This window comes from Anopheles marshallii, chromosome 2 (assembly GCF_943734725.1).
Source record: "Anopheles marshallii chromosome 2, idAnoMarsDA_429_01, whole genome shotgun sequence".
In the NCBI taxonomy this organism is placed as follows: Eukaryota; Metazoa; Arthropoda; class Insecta; order Diptera; family Culicidae; genus Anopheles; species Anopheles marshallii.
Window position 1 is genome coordinate 66329548 of NC_071326.1, and position 27420 is coordinate 66356967.

Sequence of the window (27420 nt, forward strand, 5' to 3'; positions counted from 1 at the left end):
CCTACTTTGCACAGTGCATCGGCCTAATGTAAGCCGCATATGAGTTGAAGAAGATATTTATTCTTCGCAAGGTGTTTCCTCCCTGACTTTTACATTCTCCCTTGCTAGCTCGGTTGAAAATCGAGTTAATTGTTCAATTGAAAATAGTTCAATTAAATGTTCAATTGTGTTGACAGTAAAAAAAAACTAATATAAAATTTGACTTAAATGTTCTGAAAAGCAAACACTAGCATGAGGAGTAATTTAATTAAGTAGCACGAGATGAGAATTTCATTCCGAACCTGCTAGGTTCGTTCCGTTTCTTCTGTGGATCGATCAACCTTGGGTTCAAGATAATTAACAGTTTTTTTTTGCACCTAAACGTCATGCGAAAATTGTTACGTTTTACATGACCACCATTGGACCAATTACGTGGAATATATTGTGTATTATAGTAAAAGTGTATATTTTTTCTAGTCTAAATGAAAGGTAAGGCCTGTATTGCTTATAACTAAAGGTAGCTTCATCTAAGGCACAATTCACATTCGTTTGAAGACATTTCCTTCTACAAACAGTTAAAGGTCACCTTAGCTCGGATGTACTCGGCCGTATTTAATTTGGTAAATTGAACTAAAAACAGTGGTGGGCTAAATTTAATCCCTAAATATCTAATATTTGCACGATGACAACCAGTCTAAAAGCCTCGTGTAATGTGTGTATTGCTGAGTGATAAAGAATTTCTATTTGTTACATTAATGGAAAATACCTCGCAAGTGGCACATAATGGCTCTGAACCTTCTAGGTTCGTTCCGCTTCTTTAAGAAAAGGAACCTGGTTTCGTTCCGGCAAAAATGGAACCTTGCCATCACTAATTCTAAGATTAATGTTTTCAGTTCCAAGTTTCCAAGCTGATGAATTGGTTTTCGGAACGTATTTGGCCAGAAAATGGGTTTGGCGAAAGGCTTTGGCAAACTAACTTTCCTAGAACACATACTAAACTGTAATTGTAATCGCAGATACCGTAGTCACGCTCACAGTTGGTCATAAAACTCACACAATTTAGTGTAGCAAACTTATCCATCCATGCAAATGCTTTCTGTGCACCTGATAACGTCTTACAAAATTCACGAACTTCTCTCCTATTCTTACCAGTTCCGTTCCAGTAGACAAAGATCGCAACAGCAAAGTACAGCGTTACCGCATCTCAAACCCTTCCCGATCCATCCAACGGCACCAATCTCACCAACACCACCATGACCACCTCCAACATCAGTGAAAGCATTCCGTTCTACGACGTGTTCGGATATTACGAGTGGACGTTAACGCTAGCAGATCCCCGCACGAAAGGATGGCCGATGGTGGACTCGCCGATTCCCACGCTGACAGGTGTCTGCATATATCTGTTCCTCGTGTGGATTGGTCCAAAAATAATGCGCGAGTAAGTTCTAGCCAAGCCCCTGCATAATCGGTTCCACCGTACTGACTTGGACCATTTTCCATTGCCCCGCTGCTAGCCGGAAACCCTTCGACCTGACCACGTTTCTGGTGCCGTACAATTTGGCCATGGCCCTGCTGAATCTCTACATCTGCCTGCAGCTATTCGTCGGTTCCACCATGCGTCGGTACAGCTACATCTGTGAGCCCTGTCGGCAGAGTTTCCATCCAATGGAGCTGCGAGTAAGTATAGCAAAAAAAACTTTATTGTCGTCCACCAAGTTGTCGTGATGCCTTATAAGGTCAACGCCACGGCCATGGATCCACAGACCATCAAAGCTATCAATGACAGCGATCAGCGAGGTGGTGTGCGGTTGTAGATCGCGCCGACAAATTATATCCCCCAAAAACCGTCTCTCCGCCGACTGCGCAAAGCGAAAGCTCTTAATTATGGTTCCTGTTCTCGTCCCCGAGAGCGGTGCATCCCACTGTCCTACGTCTGGCAGGACTTGCCCGCAGTTGGCCGACCGAAACGAGCGCATGATTTATCAATTTACCGCCCAAAACAACACACGGCCGCCCTTTGACATACATCCACCACGCAATCAGGTTGATGTTTTCTTTTGATTTATCTGGTCAAGCTTCACGCTCACAGCGCGCTCGTCGGGTTGACGTCTCTTTTCACTACGTTTTGGGACGTTGGTGAAACCGTTAAACAGGATTGCGTCTTATCTTATTCGTACTCGTTTCGAATTCAATTCTGTTTTCTTTTGAAACAAATATTCTTTACTCTTTTCCCCCAATAACGAGATCTGAATCCGCCGTGCAAGTGCATCCCTTCAACCCGACCCGAGTAAATACGGCGGGGCGAAGATTTCACTTTCATTGGCAAACCACGACACGTGAGCTTGCGGTTTTCGCTGCGGAACGGTTCAGATCCTGACGGATGTTAATGTTACTGCTCGTTTCGATCAGCTGGTCGAGCGCATCGGTTTCTCTTTCGGTGCTACGTTTTCATCTTTCCTTCGGTCCATTATTCATTCCCGGGCAATTGCAATGTGTCGGTTGGAATTTATTGCCCTCTGGCACTCGGACATTACTCGATGCGTTTCTCAGTACATGCCGGTTTCGCTTGTTCCGCTTGCAGATCGTGGATGCCGTCTGGTGGTATTACTTCTCCAAGGTGCTGGAATTCTCGGACACATTCTTCTTCATTCTGCGCAAGAAGGACAACCAGCTGACGTTCCTGCACGTGTACCATCACAGCACTATGTTCTCCTTCTGGTGGATCGGCGTTAAGTGGGTTCCGAGTGGAAGCAGTAAGTACAACGGATTGGATAATAAATGTTTTAGACAGCAGGATCAGTTTATCGACATATTTGCTCTGCTACTGGTTGGACAACACCATGTACGGATTGAACCGCTTTGGGACATTGCTGGTAACAGGTGTTTTGAGTGGGAAAGTGTTCTCAGGCTCTGACTGACTGACTGACTGACTGACGTTACTAGAGCATTGTTCTAAGCTGAGTAGCGTTATGGACGTTGAAAGTCGTCAATTACCAATCTGTGTATCACTTCTGGGCAAATCTTCTATAAAATCCCAAAGTATGAAGATTCCTCGGAGATTTTCATGAAATCCCAAAGTATGAAGAGTCCTCGGAGATTTTCATCATCTGGTACGAGGCTCGCTCTTATGCAGTGTGCGGTATTATCCAAGCCCTGACTAGGCGATTCAGTGAATGGCTCTGTGTTCAATGTAAGTTCAAGCGACTTTGGCATTGTATGAGTGAAAATTCTCCTTCTTGGTGGACGATTAAATTAATAAACATTAAACACCGGGCATATGACATGAAGATCATTTGGACATGTCTGATAAACCTAGCCAGAAGTCCTGAAAGATCTCATTGCATTGTATGAATGATGTTGCCGCCATTTTATCCAGGATAGGCTTCGTGGCAATGATTGAGATCTACAACATCTTTGTTGATAATTCTCTGCTGTATCTAGACGGAATTGATTAGACGTGGTCTTCTACCCGATCAAATTGTCTAAATTATATTGATATTGTCCATACTTTTTACATTATCCTATACCTTACTCACTCATCTGGCGCTATAACTGTTTCGCTGTCTTGGCCTGCTGCAGGAGTCCTATGAATCGCTCCAAGATGTTATATATCAGTATCTTCGGTTGTAAATACACTAAAAGCATGTGAATGTTTTTTAATTAGAATTCCATTTAACGAGTTTTTGACGAATATTTGTTCGTTGAACTCGACAGGCTAGGACTTCCAGGGCTATTGGTCAGGCAGGGACTTGTATTATTTCTTATCAGGCTGGTCAATCACACTCTGTGAGGCTCATCTTCACTGATCAAGACCTTTCTGTGCTTTTTTTATTCCACGGTGCTTCGACCAAAATATTACGACCAATAGGTGCGTCTGAAGATTATGCTCGCTTGCACGTCTCCCTAACCGAGTTTGGCTCCTACTGCAAGAGCGACGCCCTAACTGTCTGCATAAAAAAATGTGCAACAATATGTCAAGGATTTGGGCATCCTTCTTGATTCGGGGTTGTCCTTCAAGAAACAACTTGATCGTGTCTGGTAGGTCTGGTCATCAATATGGCAACCGAGCTTCGAGATCCTTTGTGCACATATACGCTGTGCTGCTCCATTATCTGATGGGTAATGGAGTCCGCAAGTGTAGTGTGGTAACCTACCGTCACATTATCTAGTGCGGTTAGTGTCCATCTAACGTAGGACATCTAATTTTGCGCTCCGCTCCTGGGAGCACAAGACTAGCTGTTTGGTGCTTGGGTTGCCACTACTTGATCGCTTCAAATCTGTACTTGCCTGCCAGGATGGTCCATTTGCGGACTATGCTGGTAATGGACAAACCTCGGACATCCTCTGGTTCCCGTAACCAGACGTCGATTTATCGATGTTTATGATGTTTTCGAGTCTGAGATCTCTTCGATGGAATACATCAATCGTGTCAATGCCTAGCGAGCGTCCAACTCTATCCCTTAACCTTTTTGTTTGTAGAATTTGCGTTACGTGTTTCTGTTAGTAATATAAACTGTTTCGTAAAAAACTGTATCTGTAATTTTTCTGTTAAAAAAACTGTATTGCAAACAGTCCACCGAGTTACCAATAACTAAGAAATAACAAAATTATACAATTCACCATTTCTTTGGAAGATTTGGCATGATACTAATGGAAAGCTGTGTTTAATAAAATTGTTAACATCTTGTAAAACATCAAACCTTAATGATGTTCATCGGTCAGCGTCACTTAATTAATATAAAACAACCTCTCCACGCCACTTCGTCACACCTTAATGGTAGCTTAAAGTGGTTTGGACAGGCATTAATCCTCCCTTTTTCCCCCAACCATCAGATGGTTTATCGAAAACAAATGAGTCCTCGTTATGACCTCAACGGAAAAAGACAAGAATGAGGTAGTCAAGTACATGTAAATCGATTAAATATTTAAGTACGTACCTACCAGTGGTCATTTATTTAAAAAAAAATGCCCTTTTAATACCCATTTTTGGATCCTCTGGCCGCTTATCTCGAAGAAAAATAAGTGCCCGTTTACATCCATTTGCATTTTTGCTGTCCTCTTTCTCTAATGAAATAAATGACATACCATTCATACGCAAACTCTCACCCATAAGGGAGTTACCAAATTTGTTGGCGGTAGTTTTGTTTTATGATTCGATTTACTCGCTTATAATAAGCATAATTAGCATGAACCGCTGAGCCAGCGTGTGAAGATTGAGGCTCAGAATAAAGGCTTTCTTCCGTTTCCTTCCTCCCTTTAATTGCAGCATTCCTTCCAGCGATGGTCAACTCGTTTATCCACGTGCTGATGTACACGTATTACGGTCTGGCCGCGGTAGGCCCGCACATGAACAAATACCTCTGGTGGAAGAAATACCTGACGATCCTGCAGCTGATACAGTTCACCGTCGCGATGATCCTCGGCATCAACGGCATCATTACGGGATGCGAGTTCCCACTCTGGATGCACTACACCCTGATCGGTTACATGATCTCGTTCATCCTGCTGTTCGGCAACTTCTACGCCCAGGCGTACATGCAGGGCAAACCGATCCAACAGTTCGAGATCAACTGCATCGACATGGGTGCGATTAAGAATAAGTCCGAATAAGGCGTGGCACCGCGACACGGTTCGTGCCACACTGTATCATACAGCTCTCAGTCCTTACTGCTCCTCCAGTTTTTACGGTTTTTGCTGCGTTTGTACATTTTTGCTCACGATGTATCTTTCGTCAAAAGGGTGTTTTTAGGTTAAACGCTTACACTTTCTGCTCAAATTCAGCTTCGATTGTTATTAGGAAATAAAGTCAAACTTTTAAACAAACATAGTATTAATTAAATGAAAAACATGCGTTCACATTCACCATTTCATCGCACGTTTGAACAAATCCGAACATTAACGTCCTTCGCCCTTTTTTGGGTGGCAAATTGTAAAGTTGGGGTGTTTATTAGAAAAGCCACAAAATGTTCCGATTTTCCAACTGATTACACTATCGCCTGGAAGTTGGTCCACCATTTTTTAGTCATAATCTACTAGTCGACTATGCACAGCTCCATAGAATTGTTTGAAAACAGCAGTGAAAAAACCACCGATTCCTTTGTTCGACTTGTCTTGCACCATCGGGGCCCACTTCTTGTCAGACGGATACGATCGCAGCAGCATTTAGCAATATTCTGGAACTTTTGGAGAGACTCGAAGTCCCAGAAGTCCATCGAGTTAATCGTGCGAAAGACTGGTTCCGGCCATCGGATAGTTTGAAGCGATCGAAGGTGTCAACAGATTGCGGTGATCGTTGTCTACTGATCGAGACGTTTCAGACCAATTTAAAAAAGGGGAATTTAGTGGTGAACAGAGAACAAGGACAAGAAAGTATTTTTGAATTTCTTTGTTTCTTAATGAATAAAATGCAGATTACATAGTTGAAACATCTTTTATCTAATTATCTATTACCACACGTTATTTATTTGTTATCAATGTACTTTTACGATTTAAAGTTAGGTACAATATTAAAACTTTAACTTGTAAATTAAGTTAAGATATAAGGCAAATTAAATTAATGAAACTCTTAAGCAGTTTTGTAACCTTGCACCACATATTTCGTCTATTATAAATAAATATTCACGCTTTCAAAATCATGTTGGACACAAAGGTGTCCTTTGCTATCTATTATTTGCTAAATTAACTTTGGGACAAATACCGAATACACCAAAATATTATTTTATAACTGTTTACTTCCTTTGAACGATAAGTTAAAAATTGACAATTGAGAAGGTTTCTTCATCAGTGCAGCGTCTACGCTGTTTAAAAGACACCCAAACCTTTGATACTGCTACGTCAACTTAGCTGACGTAAATTATCCAATGTAATGTGTAGCAATTGTGCCGCTCCTTTCCAAAAGGGGAAACAAATCCAACCGTATCTGTATTTCTTATCTTTTCTCCCGCTGATATTCGTTTTGTGCTACCAAAGGGTAATGAAACGTTATCAAATCAAATAAAGCATTTGTGCTGTGGAGTAGTGTGCAAGTTGGAAATATAAACAGTGTCAGTAGAGTTTTGCATTGTGTTATATTTTTTTAATGAAAAAGATTTTTTTTCAACCCAACGCTGAACGCATGTGCATCAGTGTGAAGAGACGAACCCTGCAATGCAATGATCGTGATCTTGACAGCTACCGGGTTCTGAGGCTATGGTCCTGTCAAAACACATTTTTGTATACTGTATTTTATCTAAACTTAAGCTAAATATATTTGATTTTATAATTAATATTCACCACATTGCCAGGGTATCTGTGTTAACCGTAAATGCAAGACCGTTTTCGCCATTAATCCTCTTGACAAGTGTTGCATGCGCGAGAACAATATGCGCAGAAATGACTCATAACAAAAGCGACCGTCCCACCTGTTGGTAGGTCCAAGCAGTGCGCAAATCGAACAAACAATAAACACTCTATCGAGGGTGTGTGTGTGTATGTGCACCGTTTCCTAAATATTTGAACCGGTCACACCGGTCCACATGCGCTAGCAGAGGGAAAACAAGTGCGCGCGATCATTGCCACTACCCTTGAAGTGTTCGTACGGTTTTTATCAAAAGTGCATTGAGGGCTTTTATGGGAAACTCCCCGTATACGCCCGTCCGATCCCGTTGTCTGGTGACAGAAAGAAAGTGCGTGCCTACGGCTGTCGTCGTGTGATATCGCTGCGTAAACATCGCGCACGGTCTTTGAAAACTCCTCGGCGCACGTACGGAACCGTTTTGACAGCGCTTTCCCGTGGGTTGACAATAGCAGTAACAATTCGGTTTTTGGTGTCGATCGACCGTCCGGGTGAAACAAAAAGGGGAAAGAAAAGATTCACCCTCCGGAAGGGTGTGTTCTGGTGTGATCATTTCGACGTGTGATTCGCGTGTGTGTGTGTGCTAATCTGATAAACAGAAGATGGCTTTCTTCTTTAACTTTGTCGCAATAAGTTTCTTCGTGTACCACCTGGTCCGGCTGATTATGTGGGCCGTGCTGGATTCGGACATTGAGCTTTTCTTTCTCTCCAAACTCGGCAAACCCATCTGTAAGCACTTCCGGCCAGCAAATCGTGCTCACTGTTTATAATGTCTATTTCTAATTTTCGTCTCTAAACGCTCTTGCTTCAGCCTCACTCCGAGGGAAAGTGGTTTGGATTACCGGAGCGTCAAGCGGAATCGGACGTGATCTGGCGATCGCACTGGCAAAACATGGTGTAAGACTATGCATCTCCGCTCGTAACATATCCGAGCTGTTAAAGGTGAAGCAGGCCTGTTTAGGTATGTGAGGATGTACCCCTGTTTGTGAGGAACAAAAAGTAAATTTCCATTTTTTTCTCTTTGTTCTATCAGCAATATCAAACGGAAGCCTCGGACCGAACGATGTGTACGTGCTGGAGATGGATATGCTGCACCTAAACCATCACAATGACTACTTCAACATGGTTCTCGATCACTTCAAAACGGTGGACATACTGGTGAACAATGCCGGACGATCGCAACGGGCCGAGTGGGCCTCGATCAATATTAAGGTCGACCGGGAGCTGTTCGAGCTGGATGTGTTCGCGGTAATCAATCTATCCCGCGTAGCGCTGAATTTTTTCGCACGCAACTCAATGAAGGGCCATCTGGTGGTGACGAGCAGTACGGCCGGACTTATTGGGGCACCAAACTCGGGAACGTACACCGGTGCCAAGCATGCACTACATGTAAGCCATCATTGTGTTTTTCATGTACGAAATAATGTACTGTGTTGTTAAATGCTTTTGCCGCTTGTAGGGATACTTTGAGGCGCTGAGAAACGAATTCCCCAACGTACACGTAACGATGTTCTGTCCCGGACCGACAGCAACAAACTTCCTGCAGGAATGTTTCACCGACACACCTGGCGCGGTAAGTACTGAGCGAATCATTTTCGAGAAAGGCGTCATCGGACACTCTGCATCTCACATCATCTCTCACCACGAATATTGTACCAACCTGCAGAAATATAATCAATCCGTTCAACCGACCGATCGTCGTATGACGAGCGAACGCTGTGGACACCTGTATGCCCTGGCAATCGCGAACAAGACCCATCTCAGCTGGGTCGGAACGTTCCCGATTAACTTTCTACTTTACATCGGCTGCTACTATCCAAACCTGAAACGAGTGTAAGTGTAATAGTATGTTAGTTAAAGATAGCTATTTAACTACATACAAATACAAATAGCACCTCATTTCACACAACCCCGGGGGGGATAACGAAGAAGTATAATTTAATCAAGCCCTTTTGTTTCTTTTTTTGTCTTGGATGGATTTCACAGTCTGCTGAAAATTGTTGGCATGGAGCGCCTGCAGCGTGTTCGCGATAGCCGGTAAATTGGCGCTAATGAAGGTTTAAAATTGAAAAAAATACACACACCCGCAAGCACACGCACAGTTTGCTGTGACAAACAACAAGCGGTTAAGAAGCGGCCAACATTCCAGCCATGCCCTGACATCGTCAACGTATCCCACATGTTGCACCCAGCATCGCCAGACCACAACAACTTGCGTATTCCATTCTAGTGCAGGCACTCATTTATGGCATTTACTCGATATTGTTTGATTTTGCATTGTGCTACTGTGCCGCCTATTCGACATCAACTAGAACAATTTACTCTCTCGTTATGTCACGATATTAGCGCATTGGGTTTGTGTCCACATTGGTTTGCGTTTTAACATAATTATTTAAACACTATTATTAACACTAAATGTAACAAAAGGTTATTTGTTTGCAAATTTCGCATCTTTTCGTGTACAGGCAGCTTAACTCGCTTAACTGTGTAGATTGAACATGTTCATTCGCACGCTCTTTGTTTGTAAAATACTGCATACACAATGCTTTTTAGAGAAATATATTTATGTAATAAAGTTATGAAAGTTTCTTTTTCAAAGTTTACATTTGTTTGTTTGCATTACTTACCATTACTCCATTTCTGTTATTCCATTGGTTGTGCCGGGGCAAGATATGTAAGCCTTCAATGAATTTGTATTGAAAAAAAGAATAAGAAAACGGATAATAAATGATTTTTGGTAGTTATTTGGTAATTAATGAAATAAATTTTTGAATTCAAATTCAATTCACGCAACGCAACACATTTGTGGAATTTCAAACAATACTCTGTAAAGCGATAGATGTTATCAACGCTAACGGTAATCCAATTTTAGTGACCAGCTTATCAACGAAACCAAAAACAGGGAGCTTCAAAGAACGGAATATTTTTCGCTAGTGGCAAAAACACAAGCACGTTTTTCGGTTTCATTAAAAAAATAACATTCCATCTACGCGCCTTTCTTTTCTTCATTTTGCTTAAATAGTAGCATGTTTTATTAAACCAAGTTTTTTTTCTTTCCAGTTCCAATTGTTCCGTGACTCTATGGTAGAGAAGTTTACAATACCCTATGGTGCCAAACTGCTGCCGTACATGAAAACTGCCCATTTCACATGCATATTCTGCTATTTGACACCGTTTATAATGCCGTTGTGTCATCTTTTTTTGTTTTTTTTCACCCATATTTACTTTCTTCATCAATTGATGCTTTTTCGAATAATTCCAAAGAGCAAATGTATTGTGAACATATTAGAAAAAATACGGCCCACGGTTTCTAGAAACCGCTCATAAATATAATCTTTATCCGGTTAATCCACACCCCAAAACAAACCATCAGTTCTCTTCGCAACGGTTCGACGCTCTTTTCGCTGGTGAGCGAAATAGGATATAATCGCAAAATTGGAGCCACGACAAGCACGCACAGCTTTGTTTTGCCTACAACAATGCGAAACCGGAGACACCCCCTATGATTACCGTCTACTTAACAGCGAGTACACTATCTGCCTTGGCTTATCACTTATTATGGTTAGCGCTAGCCAAAATGAATGTGAATGTGGTGTGTGTGTGTGTGTACTGTGTATCTTATATGCTGGCGCGTGACTGTGTGCAGTAGATATTATTGGTAATAAATATGTATATTAATCCTTTTAGCAGGGTTCGAATTATAGCATAGAGAGGTTCTATCTGGATTGCATTACTTGCAGGGTTTCATCTACACGTTACCGTTCGCATCGTTTTATCACACACCCACCCACCGGGAGGAATCTATGATAAGCGGCTCACGCGCCGCGTCGGTAGCATTTTCCGCCGACCGTCATTTTGTGTGGATGTGTAACATCTTCGCTAGTCTTTCGCCGCCACAACAGTGTACCCTTTTTTTTAGTTTGTCTATAATACAACCAATCTATAAATATCTTAAATGTTACATCTGTATTTTTTTGTTTTTGCTTTAATCTTCTGCTATGCCGCAGAACACGGCGCAGTTGCATTGCTCGCGCATTATAAAGGAAGCCTAGGACTACACCGTTTCAAATTCCTACCAGCCATTTACAAAGGAATGTGGAACCCTTGACAATCGTAATCGGTCCAATCGGTCTATCGAGGTGGCTATATGATGCCGAAACCCGGTTCGGTTCAAGGGTTACACACTTTCCAACATACGCTATCCATTTTCCATACTTACAAAATGTGCCCCAGTGGGCAACTTTCCAGCGCAACTGTCTCTACATAAGGACTGGGAGGGGAGGTTCTCTACATCCTACCGTCATAATTTCTATTCACTACCGATACATGCAACAGCACATTCACTTAACAGACCATGCGGCTTTTTGCCATTCATAAAAAGTGTGTGTTTGTGTTTAACATTCGATTTTTTTGTTTACCCTTTGTTCTATCCTTACATTTAAGCGGCAATGCTTTATTTGGATGCACTATAGTTTGTTTTCTGCCATTCGCGCGTTTGCATCGGAAACAGTGTTTCAATTTTGCTCTTAATTTTAACTGAAGTATCTTAAGCATCTCAATGGGGATTAGTAACGTACAAGAGAGTACACACAATACCCAATTGCAGGACAAGCACACACATATGTGTACAATCACTGCTAAAAGTTCTATGCACACCATGGTTGAAACGATCTTTTGCATCTGATGATCATTCCACCACATGTAATTGTATACGATCATACTAGTTCTCTCGCATAAAAAGTCTACATATTCCTCTTAATTAGCCGATACTAACAGTAACGCATGATTAGAAGCCCCAAAAACCATGGGATGTGTGCTGAGTCACGCGTTGTACGGTTATACACTACTGTTTTGAACGGTACGTAAAGTCACCTACTTTTCCGCAGATGGATTTATTATGTTTTTTCAGTGAACGAGGCAGAACACAGTCAAATTCGCCAAACGAAAATACACTTTAATGGAAGGGAGTAAAGATAGATTGGCAAATTTAAAACAAATCAATCTATTGATCATCGAGAGTGTTGCACGCGCTGGGCACTCCTCTTGCTCCTCATCAATATCAAATCGTAATGCTAATTGTTTTCAAACATTCTACCCTAACAACACTTCAGCTTACGTCTGTACACACATACACAAACCTAACGACAGGGGGGAAGGGGGTTAATAAAATACGCACTATAAACTAATAAAAAATAAACATAATCCTAATACTAACGATTACCATCATTAAAATACCTAAAGTACACCGGGGCTTGATAAAAACCGGTCTGTGTTTGATAAGCTATTCGTAATTTTTACAACTCGTTTCATTCGCTGTTTTATCATCATAATTTCGTCTTGCGAACCCTATTGCGTGTCGCTGCCTTCTCAATTATTGGGAATAATTGTTAATGATTTTACTAATTTTGTTCGGTTCCACTTATACTATTATTTGACTCTATAGCCGGTGTCAGCGTCGGGTCCTGGCTTGGCTAATGACTGGTGCGCTCTATTTGTTACTCTCGACTGTACACACACACACACTCGCGCGCGCATAGCTGAATAGTCTCAGTTCTGTGTCATTGCCCATACGGTTCGGTATGCGATGTAAACCGCTACTGACCTTGGTAGTGAGTCATACGTTACCGACCAATATTATCTGCACACCGGGTCACAGTTTTCTTCCCCATTTCTGTTTGAGAATCGGGATATATAGACACCTTCGTCGTCCTGTCGTTTTAGAGTATGATTGCATTGTTGTTTGCCATTGGTAATCCAAGCTGACCAATGGCGCCACCACCGGAACCCTTCTTTGATTGGCGCCGTTTGGCGCGTATTTTGCGCACGTACGCCTTGATGAGCTTCTGTATTTTGATGGGATTTATCTCGCCAGTGCGGCTGTGGCAGATCTGCAGAAAGAAAATCACGATCACTTGTTACATCACTACACAAAACACCAAAACCACAAACCATTACCTTCGGTACCGCGCGGCGCAAAATATCTTTGTATTCGTCCTTATTAATTTGCTTCTTGTTGTAATACGGTTTGATGACCAGTTTGACCTCCTCGACGACGCGTTCGAGACGGTTGAGTTTCTTCAGGTACTGCAATATAATTACACAATCGAATGGAACATGGTTAGAAACGACGCATTCGCATAACTGAACTAATGCGATATTTACCTTCTCCTTATCCGACATCTTCGACGGATCTTCGTCATTAGCAGTGTCACCTTTTTGGTTGGATTTGCCTACAAAGAAAAAAAAATAACAAAAAATCTATTTTAACAGTTGTTCCTTTGGCAACGACCAACAATCATCCGATACGTACCTCCCTTCGAGCGTTTGTGTGGGCCCTTCCGACTGCGACCTGCCTTACCACCGTGATGCTGGTTCGGCGATGACCCAAACAGTGTGTCAAACTGGTTGGTCGATTTTTTAGCAGCTTTCGTCGTTGGCATCGTTTTGGACGATCGACCCCCGGGGAGCTGCGTATTGGCGTTCAACTGATGCTGGTGATTTGACTGCTGCTTGCCGGATTGCGTATGCATCGGTGGCGAATCAAGTATATCCATCCCCGCACCGCCGGGTGGTTCAAACAAATCGTCAAAATCGCTCGCACCCGGCGAGTACGGAGAATCGGTCGGGTTCATGAAATCACCGAACTTACCACCGGGCTGACCTTGGCCGGCGGATCCGGTCAGCGGCAATGGCAATTTCGAGATGAGATTATTGTTCGGCCCGCCCGATGATGGTACAAACTCGTCAAAGATCACGTCCGAATCCGAATTGGTTCCGGCCGGATCGGGTACCTTCGTATTCGAGTTAGACGCCGATCCGCTGAGCACGATGTTGTTGAGCATCTGAACTTTACCGGTGTTACCATTGCTGCGTCCTATAAGCGACTGCGGAGGAGTACGAGAATGTACCACATCCGCTCCGTTTCCGACAGTACCGCCGTTCATAGAATCGCCTGATCCAACGGCACTGCCAGCGGTGACAGTGTCCATCATCATCATGCCACCTTCTGTGCCAGAACCAGACCCTGGGCCGTCTCTGTTCGTCGTCTTCGCTTGCTCTTCATCCGAAAGCCTACCAATCGATAAAGCATCGGATCGGTCACGCGATGAACCACCGGGAGTCGGCGAAGGCGAAGGTGATTTAGTCGGCTCAAACGGATCGTACACGTCGGGCGAAGGTGATTGTGGTGCCGGTTCCGGCGGCGTATTCGGTCCTACAGTGGCTATTGTTCCACCTACACCACTTCCCGCTCCGTAATTCATTCCCTGTGACGGTGGCACATCACCACTTTCCTCTCCCATTGTTCCTTCACCTGCTACCGTACCTTCCTGCCGCTCCGGGGTGTCCTCTTTGCCTTCGTCCAAATCACCCGGATCGTACAGTGGGTTGACGGGTCGAACGTTGGTAGACTTTGTTTTAACCTGCATTGAGAACTTTGGTGCTTGCAGTGCCTTCAACGATTGCTGATTGCTGCCTATTACGGCACCACCACTGTTGGTCGGGAATCCAGGTGGAGTCTTCGGTCCGAACATGTCATCGACGGGTGAGCGGCGTTCAGGTGGCGTTTTTCGCATCACTCCACCATTAGAACCGGACGTACCGGCTAATGCACTTCCCACCGACAGTCCTCCCCCGCCACCCATTGTATTGGGTCCTTCCATCAATCCGAGCGATTGTCCGAGCGTACTTCCAGCTGCTCCACCACTTCGTAGCATCAAGCCAACACTGCTGTTTTTCTCCTGACCTACACCTTGACCTGCGCTTCCAGCTGCATCTATGGTTGCTCCTGCCGGAGCACCTCCAGCAATACCACCAACAACCGCACCTGCTCCACGCCGATCCTTGTCCTTTTCCGTATCGCTATCCGATAGCACGATGACAGCTTTTGGTGATGGTGTCAACACGCGGAATGGGGATCCATCCAAATCGATAATTACTACCGGTTTCGTTGGAATATCGACGGCGGGACGCGTTCGTTGCTTTAGCCGACCATCGAGTCTCTTAGTCTTTGGTCGCTCACCTTCTGCTGGGCGCTGGCGTTTGCCGGAGGCTGTACCGGAACCGGCCGCGTTAGTAGCGTCCTTTTGTCGTTGCTGTTGCTTTCCACCGCTCGATCGCTCAAGGCCATGATGATGATGGTGGTGGTGATGCCGCGAATGCTCGGTTGCCGGTACGTTCGCCGAGCGTGTCTTATCCTGCCCACTCGTATCCTTGCCAGATCCCGTGGCCACCACCGACGACGCACTCTTATCGTTAAAGCTAACACTTACAAGAATATTATCACCCGATGTAAATACTTCCTTTGAGGGCAGAGTCGCATGCTTTTCGCGGGCCTCCCGTTCCCGGCGCCTTGCCTCCTTCCGGGCCTGCTTGTTGCTGCGCCCCTCCCGATCCTTGCCACCGTGCATGGCTTCCGCCTGCTGTTTCGCCAGCGCTTCCTCGTTCGTGAGAATGACCGTTAGATTAGCCGCTGCCGAAGCAGATGAGGCCGGTCCGTTCGTTTTCGCTCGAGCGCTGGACAGCGGTGGCAGTGGTGGAGGTGTCCAGGAACTATCGCGATGTCGCTGTCCTCCTCCTTTGGCGAACCGCTCGGTAAGTATGCCGGATGCGGATGGTGGTGCTGTTGGTGGTGTGCGTGACCGCGATCGTGATCCCAACGGGGAAAGTGATCTTTTTCGCTCTTTCTTTTTCTTCTGCTTCTTGTTTGCGTTCTTCACTGGCGGCGGAGGTGTCACACTGCGACGGCCTTTATTTTTTTTCTTCCGACCAAGGTTCCGTGCCGCTAGGGATACTTTGTGCCCGCGGCCACGACTTCGGCTACGACTGCGACTACGACTCCTGCTGCGACTGCGGCTTCTGCTGCGACTACGACTTCTGCTACGACTAACAGATACCAGGCGCTTCTTTCGTTTCCCTTTCTTCTTTGCTCTCGCAACGCGTCTATCAGGTGGGGAGCGTGATCGCGACGGTGTAATTGATCGTCGAAAGCTTCCTCGACGCACTGCCGGACGATGGTGCGCCGGTGGCGAATGAGAGCGCGAGCGGGATATAGATCGTGAGCGTGGAGAACGCGCAAAGCGACCACGAAGTGGTGGTGATCGCGGAGAGGGTGACCGCATACCGAGAGGTCCAGAACGTCCGGCTCCACCACCTCCTCTCGAACGGGATCGTGAGCCTGATGAGGATCGATGAGGCGACCGACGGAACGGGGGTACAGGGGAACGTACCCCGTGTGGCGGTGACCGTCCACGGTGCCGTGGAGGAAGCGCTGGTGATAGGGAGCGCCTACGAGCTGCAGGAAAGCCAGAAGCAGGACCACGCGATCTTACCGCCGGTAGTGGTTCGGGTGAGAGTGAAATAGACATGTTGCGTCGTTCACGGGACCGGCTGCGCGAGGGTGTGCGTGTGCGTGACCGTCGCTTCGGTGTAATATCTCTCCCGAAGGGATCTTTATAGATACGGGGTCTTTTCTCTGCAATAATCGACCGGATATCGTACCGAGGCAACTCTTTTCGCTTCGGACGACGTGGTCGATTACGACGATCGGTTGATTTACCGCCTTCAGCGCCACTTTCCTCATCGCCATCTCCATTGCGAGTTTCTCTTTCTGCGTCACCGTGCTCGTTAGTATCATTGCCTCGTCGCCCACGGTCCCGTGATGATCGTTTTTTTGTATCCTTCTCACGATAGTTGCGCTCGCGTCCTTTTTTCGTGACCTTCTTGAAGGAGGCAAGCTGTTCCTTCCTTTTCGACGATTGACCACCTTTTGAGGTGGATGGACCACTGCCTGCATGATCTCCAACAGCCGCTGTTGCATCCGCAAAAGCAGAATCATCTTCGTCAGAGATCATTTCGGTATCCATCCCATCAATGCCGGCCGAATCAATAGCACTTCCCTGACTGCGAAAACGAGACGATGAATCCAACAAGGCCGTACACTCACCGGATGGACCCTCCCCAGCATCGATTAGCTCCCGACGCTCTTGATATTTCTCATCCAGGCAAGGTGTGTAGCTACGATCGTCCTCGGTCGCTCCCATTAAACCGGCGGGTGCACCGAAATTGGCCGTAGCGATTGCTGATGCGGCTGCCATTGCTGCCCCCGATGCTCCCAAGGCCGCGACGAGCGATGTCGTTAATGGAGGGGTCAGGGCATCCAACCCACCAACTCCTCGGCGCCCATCCGTACCACGATTCGAATCAGCCTCAATTTTCTTCAGTTCATCATCACTATCCGAATCAAATTCGTCACGCGCCGGCGTACCTTCATCGTTTTCATCCGCGTTATCAACGGTACCAGGTGTACTGCCAGCTGCTGCTGGTGCCGATGCCAAGTCTTCCTCGCCATTCACAACAGGCCCGGTGTTGATCATAGAACTTTGCTTCGGATCCGTGTACGGTTCGCCGTCGATGTCGTCGTCATCGAGCTGCACCAAATCTTCGTCCCTTTCACCAGCAAATCGATCGTCTTCTTCATCATCTGTGCGCTGTTCACTGTCTAGGGGGTCGTATGGTTGATTCCCGTCAGCGCCACCTTTCGCGTATTGCAAAGTCTCCGACGAATAAACCGAGAAATTAGGACAATTGTTTTCAGATGCGACTACCGCACCAGTACCCGCATCACCATCCACATCATGATGGGAAAGTCCTTTCGGCAGTCGACTACCGGGAACAGTCTTGTTTTCCTTGGATACTTCATCATCCTCTTCATCGGTTTCGTCATCTTTTTTTAGCTTGCTGCTCGTCGCTACAGCGGCCGTGGTGGACGTTTTACCGCTCATGGGAGAACCTAGTAATACGGTGTCGGATGAACCGGTGTAAGCGGTTGATGCATTTGTATTAGTGCTACTACCGCTTGCTGCACTCATTGCACCACCACCAGTACCATTGGTGACGATGTTATTCGAGGATGAGTTGGACCCGGGTGGGCCGCTAGTGTTTCCACTATTGCTTCCACCGGCCGTAATGGATTGAGTCGTCGTACTGCTGCCAGGGGTATTAGCAGCGACATTTATAGCTCCCGTTACGATTGATTCTCTCGCATTTCCGCTCGGACCGGCAGGGTGTGCTCGCCGACGATCCACGTTGGATGGATCTATGGGGAAAACAATTTTTCCACCATTGATGCGCACGTTTCGCAGTCCGTCACGCGAATGCCATCGCTCTTGACTCTCAAGGATGCTACCGAGCAGATCCGATCCAGCCGATGCAGCTTCTCCCGGTGAAGGTGTGCTGAAACTTTCGAAACCACTTTTCAATACTCGCCTGCGTCCGAGCACATTTCTCAAGCGCGAACCCATTGCTCCACCTGCGACCAGTGTCGATCCACCGGTACCGCCCGTACCACCACCGGTGCTACTGCCTTCCTCTTCGTCGTCGTCATCGCTGAAGTAGTCCAGATCATTTCGACCACCGAAAATCTTCAGCGGCGTTATACCTGCGCCGATGCGTTGCCGCTGTACGGAATCCGTCATTGCGTTAGTCGATCTCAAAAGATCACCATTTTCGCCGTTGGTGGCCAGAGCAGCTGCAGCAGCGGCGGCAGCGCTACGTCGTCTGCTTCCACCCATCCCTCCAACGCCGGAACTTTTCCTTCGTTTCGCTCGCTTCTTGCGCAGCTTCCGCAGTGTACTGTAGAGCTTTTTGCGCTTAATTGCAAACTTTTGTCCATCTCCGGGCCCGCCTACCCCTGTTCCGTTGTCGTTGTCATCCACGTCGTATTCAGAGATTATCATGCTGAGAATTTTTCGACGTGTACGGCGCCGCCGCTTCCGCTTAACCGTCTTGCGAGCACGTGGTGGAGCGGCGACCGCAACTAGACTACTGCTACTGCTACTGCCACCGTGCGCCGAAGAACCAGCAGCCAATCGACGTACCCTTGCCGCCACCGTCGACGGCCCTGCTCCATCCGGCGAACTTTGGACCATGTTCAATCGTACTGCCGCGGCCGCACGCGTAAGGATTGCCGCCCTAATACGTTCACTCTGACGTGTCCGCACAATCCGTAACGGGCTGTGGATGCGCTGCCGCAACCGAGACTCTCGCATACCACCGATCTCGTTCAGATCATCCAGCAGATCCTGCAGCTCATTGTCGTCCTCGTCCGAGCCAGATGCAAAGCAACAATCGCAATACCACGAACCGGATGGGATTTCGAGCAAAGGCGGATTCAGACACTCCATGTGATAGCCGAGATTGCATGAGTCACACAACAGCATCGTTTCCTCGCTGTGTGCTTGTCGGCACACTTCACAGTACGTTAATTCATCTTCTACCGGAACGGGTAACCCGGTACCCTCGGCACCCACTCCATCCACCTCTCCTTCGATCGGCTTCGGTTGGACGCGATACACCCGTAGAACCTCCTTTTGTTGCTGTCGTCGCTCCAGATCCGCATAAATGTTGATCAACTCAAAACCTTTCCGATCTATCGGACAGGTGGATACGTTGCGCGACCATTCCTCGATACACGGGGCGCAGAATACGTGTTCACAGACCTCCGGTACGCCGACTTCCTGATTGTGAAGCGACAACAGACAGATGGGACATTTTTCGCTATCGTTGCTGCTGCTACTCCCGCTAGATTCGTCTGAGGCGTAACCGAGCTTACTGGCCAATACGGCCGCCACTGCGTCCTTGTCGCCCTTTTCCAGCAGCTGCTCTTCGTCACTGTTCCAATCAGATTCCCACTCCGAGCTTTCCGACGCCAGATCCATCTTAGCGACCGGTACTGTCCGACGTCGGCTAGGGCCAGCGATTGGCCCACTCCCACTGCTTTCGTTATCACTGTCCTCTACATTCAGTACATTTCGGTTTCGCAATCGCCGACCGGCCCTAGTTGCGGACGTTGTTGACGCCGATGCCGCGCTGACCGATGTGGTTGGTAGCAATTCATCCTCCGTATCGGACGCCATGTTCCGATGCTAGTGTTGTGTTGTTAAACCCTCCAATTCTGCAGCCTAATTCGTTTCGATATGGTGTCGACTTTCTTCCATCAATGACATACTAAGACAATGGTAGTGTCAACCAGCACAACTCCGTCCATGCGTGATTTCCTTGCGTTGTTTGAGATCTTCTTACTTTTCCTTCCAACTGCTCCCGATGCCTTCCGCGATACTGAAATAGCTGTGGGATGGTTTAATTTTCTTTGTGTTTTTCTTTTTCTTTCTTCCTTTCTTACTTTTGGCTTCCTACAACGCTTGATACAGTAGGTTGTGTTGTTGCTTGATCGGTTGTAGTTGCACTATCATCAAATACCCGGCCAGTAGTGCCGTCATCGTTCCCACGTAGAACAGAGAAGAAATATGGGGTTTGGTTCGAAGGATGACTGCACTGCCGTCTAGATGTGTTGATTACGGCGTGCGACGTTTTCTTTGTAGCACCTCTCTAGATGATTATGGTCAAATTTGCCACTGCATGCAGCCACCACTACTGTTGGTCCATTTGCTTTCGCGACTTTGGTTAAAAGTTGATCCTCTGACTACTTTCTCGCCCCGGCTTCCTTCCCACAGGTGTTGATGCAAAATCTTTCCCCTTCGTTGCACGGCCAACTCGACGGGCCAAGTTCTGATGCTGATCTCACGCGCTGTGCGTGTGTGCGTATGTGTGTATTGAGCTGAGGAAAGCACAAGCAAACAAGCGTGAACTAGAACCTAACAAGGAGTCGGTTTTTGATGAAACACACAGAGCACAACAGCAAACGCACACACATATACACACGTACACGGGACAGGCAGAGCGGAGCGCTGTGCTGGGATTTTGCAGCCGACTTTTGACCGTGTTACACTGGGTGCCCTAGACCCTCAACATGGTCCTGGGCAGCGTTGGCACGCTAAACGACCCTTCCGGGAAAGGGTCGAGAGTTTGATGCGGTCGGTAAGATTCACCAAGCACCTTGAAATCCAGCCTAATGTTGGTTCCGGAACGACGGGTAGATTTTGGAGCAAGACAAAAATGGCGATTTGGTTGTAGCACCGACGATCAGACGTTTTGTATGCGCGCACACACACATACGCACACAAACATATCAAGCAAAGCCGACGAAACGTTTGCTTCGACTGCCGACAATCAGACGTTTGACCTGTCAAATTGATTGCACTGTGGGATAGTCCTTCGCTGGCTCATAAAATTCCCTTTCCAACAGTAATTTTCCTGGTTTCTGTGATAAAAATAAAAAATGCTGCGTCATTCTAGCTTGCAGGGTGGTAAACTTTTAACTTGCTTAACAACATGCGTTTAACTGAACTTAACATACATGAATTTAATTTAGAAAACCATGGGTCTAACGGCTTGTTGTAGGATTGAGACTTTTGAAGAGTAGAATTTGAAATTTAGAATATTTTGCAAGTAGTTCTCCCGAAAGAGAAAGAGAATAAAAAAGCTAGAAATTAGAGTATTAACAGGCTTTCACGTTTTCCAAGATATGCTTTTAGATTGAATTATATATTACCTTGTTTGCATTTCTTTCTTAAAAAAAACATAGTGCAAAATAGGGAAATTATTTTGAATTATTTTTCATAGTGCGCTGTCATAGCATGCGTGTTGGGTCGTCAAAAACGATTGTGTTGTATTTTGACATTCTACAGCCTATTTGCGCGAGCACGTTGTTTTCGGCATTTTGAAGAGAAATCCCTCACATCATTTACAAAGGAAAAAACACTTTAAATTACTTATTACTTACAGGTGCAAAAGTCTCAATATGTTCAGTGTGACGCGCGAATTTTCCCCCTGTGGGAAATATTGTGGCTATATTAGCCAACAGGGTAAATTTGTCGTGCACGATGTGGAAACGAGCACGCTACATCAGGTCTATACGCCGAACATGCATCTGAACGTTCCGTGCACCAGTTTCGCCTGGGTTCAGATCGGGGATGCTGAAACGAAGGTGAAGAAAAAATCGAAAAAAGCACGAGCAAGTCTTGTGGAAAATGGAACCAGTGTACAGTTGTTGGTCGCATTCGGCACGAGTAAGGGTGGTATTGCGTTTTATAACCTCGCAACCGCTACCATCGAGCGTACCTGCAAAGGCGATGGCCATACCGCTCCCATTACAGCAATCTATTTCAACGCACGTCACAACCCAGATGCACTGTACACGGCTGGTGCCGATGGAAACGTTATCGAGTGGAGCATTAGCAAGTGCAGCCAGCAAAGAGTGTACCACATTGGTGTGGAGAAGTTGACTTGTGTTTTGGCACATTCCGGTACAATTGTGACCGGTGCGAAACAGCTCAAATTGTGGAGCATCGAAAATGATGCACTGGAGCGTACGCTTTTCGGGCATACGTCCAATACGCAGCTGTTGCAGCTAGTAGCACCGGATGCGGACAATATTTACATCTTGTCGGGATCGGTTAACGATCGTAATTTATCCCTTTGGTCACTGAGCGATGAGAAAAACAATACGCCGGTAGCAGCCTTCGCGCTGGACGATGTGCCAGAATATATTTCTCCGAAGATGGTCTACGGTAAGCTACATTTGATTGCCGTCTCTAGGACTGGCATTGCTCATTATTTCGTGCGCGATATGGGCAAATTGAGCGTAAAGAAACCGTACCGAGCGTCTCACACGTTCGAGGTAGCGATGGACATGGTGAGCACGAAAAAGCAGGCGGTCGATCGGATACCCGTGTTTATGGCCACCGTACAGTATGCGGCACAGCAGGAACAAATACTTCTTGGGTACGGTTCCGAGTGGCAGGTGCGCTTCGAACATGTTGCCATCGAAGAGAACGTCAAGATAAACGTGATCATCCGTGAGCCTTTGAAAATGTTGGAAGGCAAAGCGAAGGAAGGCGAACATAAATCAAAAACACCTACGATCGATGCAGCCAATGTGGAATATATGAACGCCGCTAATGCTAGTAGAAAGACCGTCAAGGAGGTAAAGGAACCATTACATTTCACTCTATTCATGGCCATTACACACGTTCTTCGTATACTTTTTAGGTGGAAATTCCCATGGAAGTGCGACTGGAAAACCTATCGACGCCCAAGACAAGCTCCAAGAATATGATTCATCTGCTGGTACAAGGACTGCACAGCAGGGATGCGACTCTTTTGCGAAATGTGTTTGCAGTGGACGATTCGGACATGGTTCAACAAACGCTTGGCCGATTGCCTCCCCAATATGTGAGCCCACTGTTGAACGAACTGTCCCACATGATGCAGATGAAAACGATGCAGTATGATGATCCATTCCCTTCGACGATTGATTCATTTTTAACGCGGTCCTTTTTATTTTAATTTTCCAGCGTTAAAACAGCAGTGTGCTGGTTGAAACATTTAATCCACATACACGCGAGCCAGCTGATGGCGCTGGGTTCATCGAATCTGCTTGCTAACTTTAGCACTTGCCTCGGGATCATCGAGTACCGGGTGGAACACCTGAATTCGCTTTCGAGGTACGTACACTAATAGTAAGACAATCGAAAGCTGGAACACAACGAATCATGTATCTGTTACGCTTCTCACAGACTACGAGGACGGTTAGAGTTGCTGATCGATCAGATTGATCGAAGCAAAAACCGGGCGGCAAATCTGGACGACAGATCCAACATGAATGTGCTAGTGTATCAGGAGGGTGACGATTCGGACGTGGACTCGATGCTAGAGAAGGATGATGCCGATCTGCCGGATTCGTCAAACGAGGAGATGTACGACGAAGATGACAATGAGGAGGACGACGTTGAGCCAGGGTATGCTAATGGAACCGACTCGGGAGCTGAACAGCACCGGCGTAACGGATATTCCAGAAAGGATAGTGATGAAGAATCGATGGAAGTGTCCGATTGAGTGGAGTAGCTGCGAAAAATTATATTGACAGCATTTTCTTACAATAAATATTTATTGTATGCTGTATATGAGGTGGAGATTAATGGAAAATTTTGCAGGGATGAGCGCACCTTTGAAGTCGTCCAAATGTTTACATCTTTTGGGTCAAAGCTGAGCAACGTCAAAAGCATTGGTGTTGAGATACGCGCTAGGGTACTGATTGTCGACCGGCCCTCCTACAATCTGTAGGAACTTATCCGTTCAAAATACCAGTCGCGACAGAACGAAGCTGGGACTAAGTTTCAGTTATAACCAATCAAATAGAATGAAACTGAGGTGAAGTGATGATTCTGTTACATCTGCCAGAAAGGCCGGGTTATCGAAATGGCAGCTTTCGTTAGTGAGCGAACACGTGGTGACATTCTGCAGCACATTGGCTTATATCGATAACGAAATGAGTATTTATTTCCGTTAATGAAGCACGATTCTACATGCCGTTCAATTCTTCAAATACAATTGGTAACAATGAACACTAATTAACAGTCAGTGGCGATTTTGCAAAGGATGGCTAAGGAGACTATTGGAATGATTTTTATGAGACAACACACGGCAAACGAAAGACATTATCATCATTGGTGGATGCTGTATCGCATGCGTTTACTCGCGATGGGAGCGATAATTTCCTCTTTTTTTCGCTTGTTAGATATCTGAGCAGAATTCAGCAGTGCGTCAAACTGCAAATCGCATGGAATGCCGGGCAATACGATCTCGCTATCTTCCTGCAAGCCATCAGTCGTAGAAAATGGGTCATCTAAATTGCCCATCTGGTCAAACAGCTCATCCAGCTTTTTGTCCATTGCTACCGGATCAACCAATCCGTTTGCCAACAGCGATGTACGCTGATATTCAAAGGCACCGTTTTCTAATTGTTTATCCGACCCCCTGATTACCGCTGCATCTAGCAACCGTTTGCGTGTGGAATGATGGTACAACAGCTCGTCGATACTTCCGCGCACGATTAACCGTAATACGTGCACCTTCCTCTTCTGTCCGATCCGATGGGCACGGTCTTCTGCCTGGAAGTCCATTTGCGGATTGAAATCCATATCATAAAAAATCACGGTGTCGGCCGCTACTAAGTTTATGCCAAGACCACCGGCTCGAGTAGACAGCAGGAAGACGAACTTACTCGACCCGGGACTATTAAACTCATCCATCTGTTCCTGGCGATTTTCGTTTGCGGTTGATCCGATCACTACGCAGTACTCGTACTCGCGCCAGTCAAGATAATCCATCAATATATTCAACACTGTGACGTACTGGGAGAATATTAAAACTTTGGAGCCGCGCGCCTTGAGCCTTGTCAGCAGCTTGTCCAGTAGGATCATTTTCGAGCTAAAATTCACGATATCGTCCGTCACGTAGTCCGTATCCAAATTCTCTGCACCCGGTAACAGGTAAGGATGTTGTGTCACCTTTCTCATGTACGGAAATCTGTTCGTCATTCTGAACCTTTTTATATATCCGTCACGACCGATCTCCTGCAGATCATTATGCAGCACCTTATGTGTCCAGTGACACATTTGTTCCGTCGGTGGTACATAAATGTTTATGCGCACCTTTGGCGGAATGGAGGGTGCTACCTCTACCTTGGTGCGGCGCAGTAGTAAAGGTCGAAGCAGATTCTTCAACCGAATCGTTTGCTCATTTCGGGGGTCGACGCAGTCCTCTACCGTGAACCAGGAGTCAAAGTTGTCGGCACTACTGAAGAACAGTGGCATCAGCAGATTTAACAGGGCCCATAGCTCGTGAAGATCATTGTGAACCGGTGTGCCGGTTAATAGCACCATACTCTGGATTTCACATGTTCTAAGCACACTAGCAAATACGGTATTTTCGTTCTTCGCTCGATGGCCTTCATCAATTATGGCATAGTGAAAATTAATTCGTTTGAACTGAGTCTTATTGAAAGAGAGAAATTCGTACGTTGTTACAGCCACATTCCACGATAGTTTCCGACCCAGCTTTGCAAGGATTTCTTTCTTTTGGTCGCCAATAGCATGTGCCTTTAGTACTTTAGCGGACGGTAGAAATCTTGCAAATTCATTCATCCAGTTGAGCAATGTAGAAAGGGGCACCACAACCAGAAAAGGTCCTTTTAATTTGCTAAAATCGTAATGAGCACACACATACCTATTAAAAGAGGTTCCGTGGGACGAAAAGTGTTCATGCTAGACACTTACCGTACGGTCATCAGATAACCAATCATAGAGATGGACTGTATAGTTTTGCCAAGACCCATCTCATCTGCAAGAATGCCGTTGAGATTGCTGTTGTACATAGAAATTAACCAGTTGAGGCCACGAATCTGATAGTCTCGCATGGTTCCGTTGATGTAGGAAGGTGATTCCGTAAATTCAATACCATCCGTAGCATTGTTATTGGCGATGTCCGCATTTCGCAGGTTTTCGACGCTTTTCAATTGTTTTCTGCCAGTCGTACCACGGTTATCGGATAGTTTCTTTTTCCGGTGTGCCTGATTGAATTCGGCGAAACCGGCTAGCTTTCGTTCGAGTGCTTCCAATTGCAAAAGACGTTTCCGTTGCAACTGTTCTCGGAAAGCCTTCCGTTCCAGCTTGTCCTCGTCGATAGATGGTGAAGGGGGAGACGTTTTACCGGAAAGTATCTAAAATCCCAAGACAGAAAGCAATGATTCATCAATTTGCAAATGAGTAAATTATTAATTCATTCAAATACTCACCATATTGTACGTGAAGAAACAATTTTGCACCGAACACCTCCTTACAAGAACTAACACGTACTGGAGTTTAACGACATCTGCGCCAAGCGACAAGCAGTTGGCGCCTAAACCATGCAGAATTTTCAGACGGTTGGATTGCTATGCCAATCAGACGTTTGGCGGAATTTCACCACTTCGGGAAACATCCAAGCACAACCTGTTTTCAGTAGGATAGTTTGATTTATAAATTTGTCATAAGAAGGGATCATAATCTTCTTCGATTAAAAGATTTTTTTCAAGATAGATTTGGAAAAAATAAAATTATTTTTGTTCTTCCGATTATTTCCAATTTGGCAGCACTGCGGCGCATCGATGTAGTGATGGTCCTAACGTCTTATCGGCAGTACCGGTCCACGCAGTTCCGAAGACCAACTGTCTGAATATTTGACAGTTCTGTCCTGTAGTGTAGACAAGGCTTTCGGTATACATTAGCAAATAAATAATAAGAGCATTAATGTTGCGTTAACATTTCGTTGACTGCCGCAGGAAACAAATACAGATGATTGCAAAATACCGGCATTGCTATTTTAAAGTG

The 27420-nt window shown here is 45.9% G+C and overlaps 5 protein-coding genes across 5 annotated transcripts; 3 read left to right on the forward strand and 2 right to left on the reverse strand.

Moving 5' to 3' along the window:
* Nucleotides 1–1232: 1232 nt before the first annotated feature.
* LOC128710076 (elongation of very long chain fatty acids protein 4-like) lies at nucleotides 1233–5589 on the forward strand. The gene is made up of 4 exons (XM_053805115.1): nucleotides 1233–1417; nucleotides 1494–1656; nucleotides 2561–2732; nucleotides 5246–5589. Exons 1-4 carry the CDS (start codon nucleotides 1233–1235, stop codon nucleotides 5587–5589), a joined length of 864 nt encoding a protein of 287 aa, XP_053661090.1.
* A 2325-nt stretch (nucleotides 5590–7914) lies between these two features.
* Nucleotides 7915–9353, forward strand: LOC128707313 (dehydrogenase/reductase SDR family member 7). The gene is made up of 6 exons (XM_053802264.1): nucleotides 7915–8041; nucleotides 8124–8273; nucleotides 8346–8701; nucleotides 8772–8885; nucleotides 8979–9145; nucleotides 9299–9353. Exons 1-6 carry the CDS (start codon nucleotides 7915–7917, stop codon nucleotides 9351–9353), a joined length of 969 nt encoding a protein of 322 aa, XP_053658239.1.
* A 3676-nt stretch (nucleotides 9354–13029) lies between these two features.
* Nucleotides 13030–20226, reverse strand: LOC128719152 (uncharacterized). The gene is made up of 4 exons (XM_053812774.1): nucleotides 13623–20226; nucleotides 13475–13542; nucleotides 13268–13396; nucleotides 13030–13200 (listed from the first exon to the last, which is right to left on the reverse strand). Exons 1-4 carry the CDS (start codon nucleotides 20224–20226, stop codon nucleotides 13030–13032), a joined length of 6972 nt encoding a protein of 2323 aa, XP_053668749.1.
* Nucleotides 20227–22010: 1784 nt separating this feature from the next.
* Nucleotides 22011–24106, forward strand: LOC128708170 (WD repeat-containing protein 43). Its single transcript, XM_053803131.1, has 4 exons — nucleotides 22011–23195; nucleotides 23261–23496; nucleotides 23566–23715; nucleotides 23788–24106. The coding sequence occupies exons 1-4, from the start codon at nucleotides 22011–22013 to the stop codon at nucleotides 24104–24106; spliced, it is 1890 nt and encodes a 629-aa protein (XP_053659106.1).
* A 608-nt stretch (nucleotides 24107–24714) lies between these two features.
* On the reverse strand, nucleotides 24715–27405 carry LOC128718414 (probable global transcription activator SNF2L1). The gene is made up of 3 exons (XM_053812041.1): nucleotides 27400–27405; nucleotides 26329–26771; nucleotides 24715–26251 (listed from the first exon to the last, which is right to left on the reverse strand). Exons 1-3 carry the CDS (start codon nucleotides 27403–27405, stop codon nucleotides 24715–24717), a joined length of 1986 nt encoding a protein of 661 aa, XP_053668016.1.
* Between the last annotated feature and the right edge of the window lie 15 nt (nucleotides 27406–27420).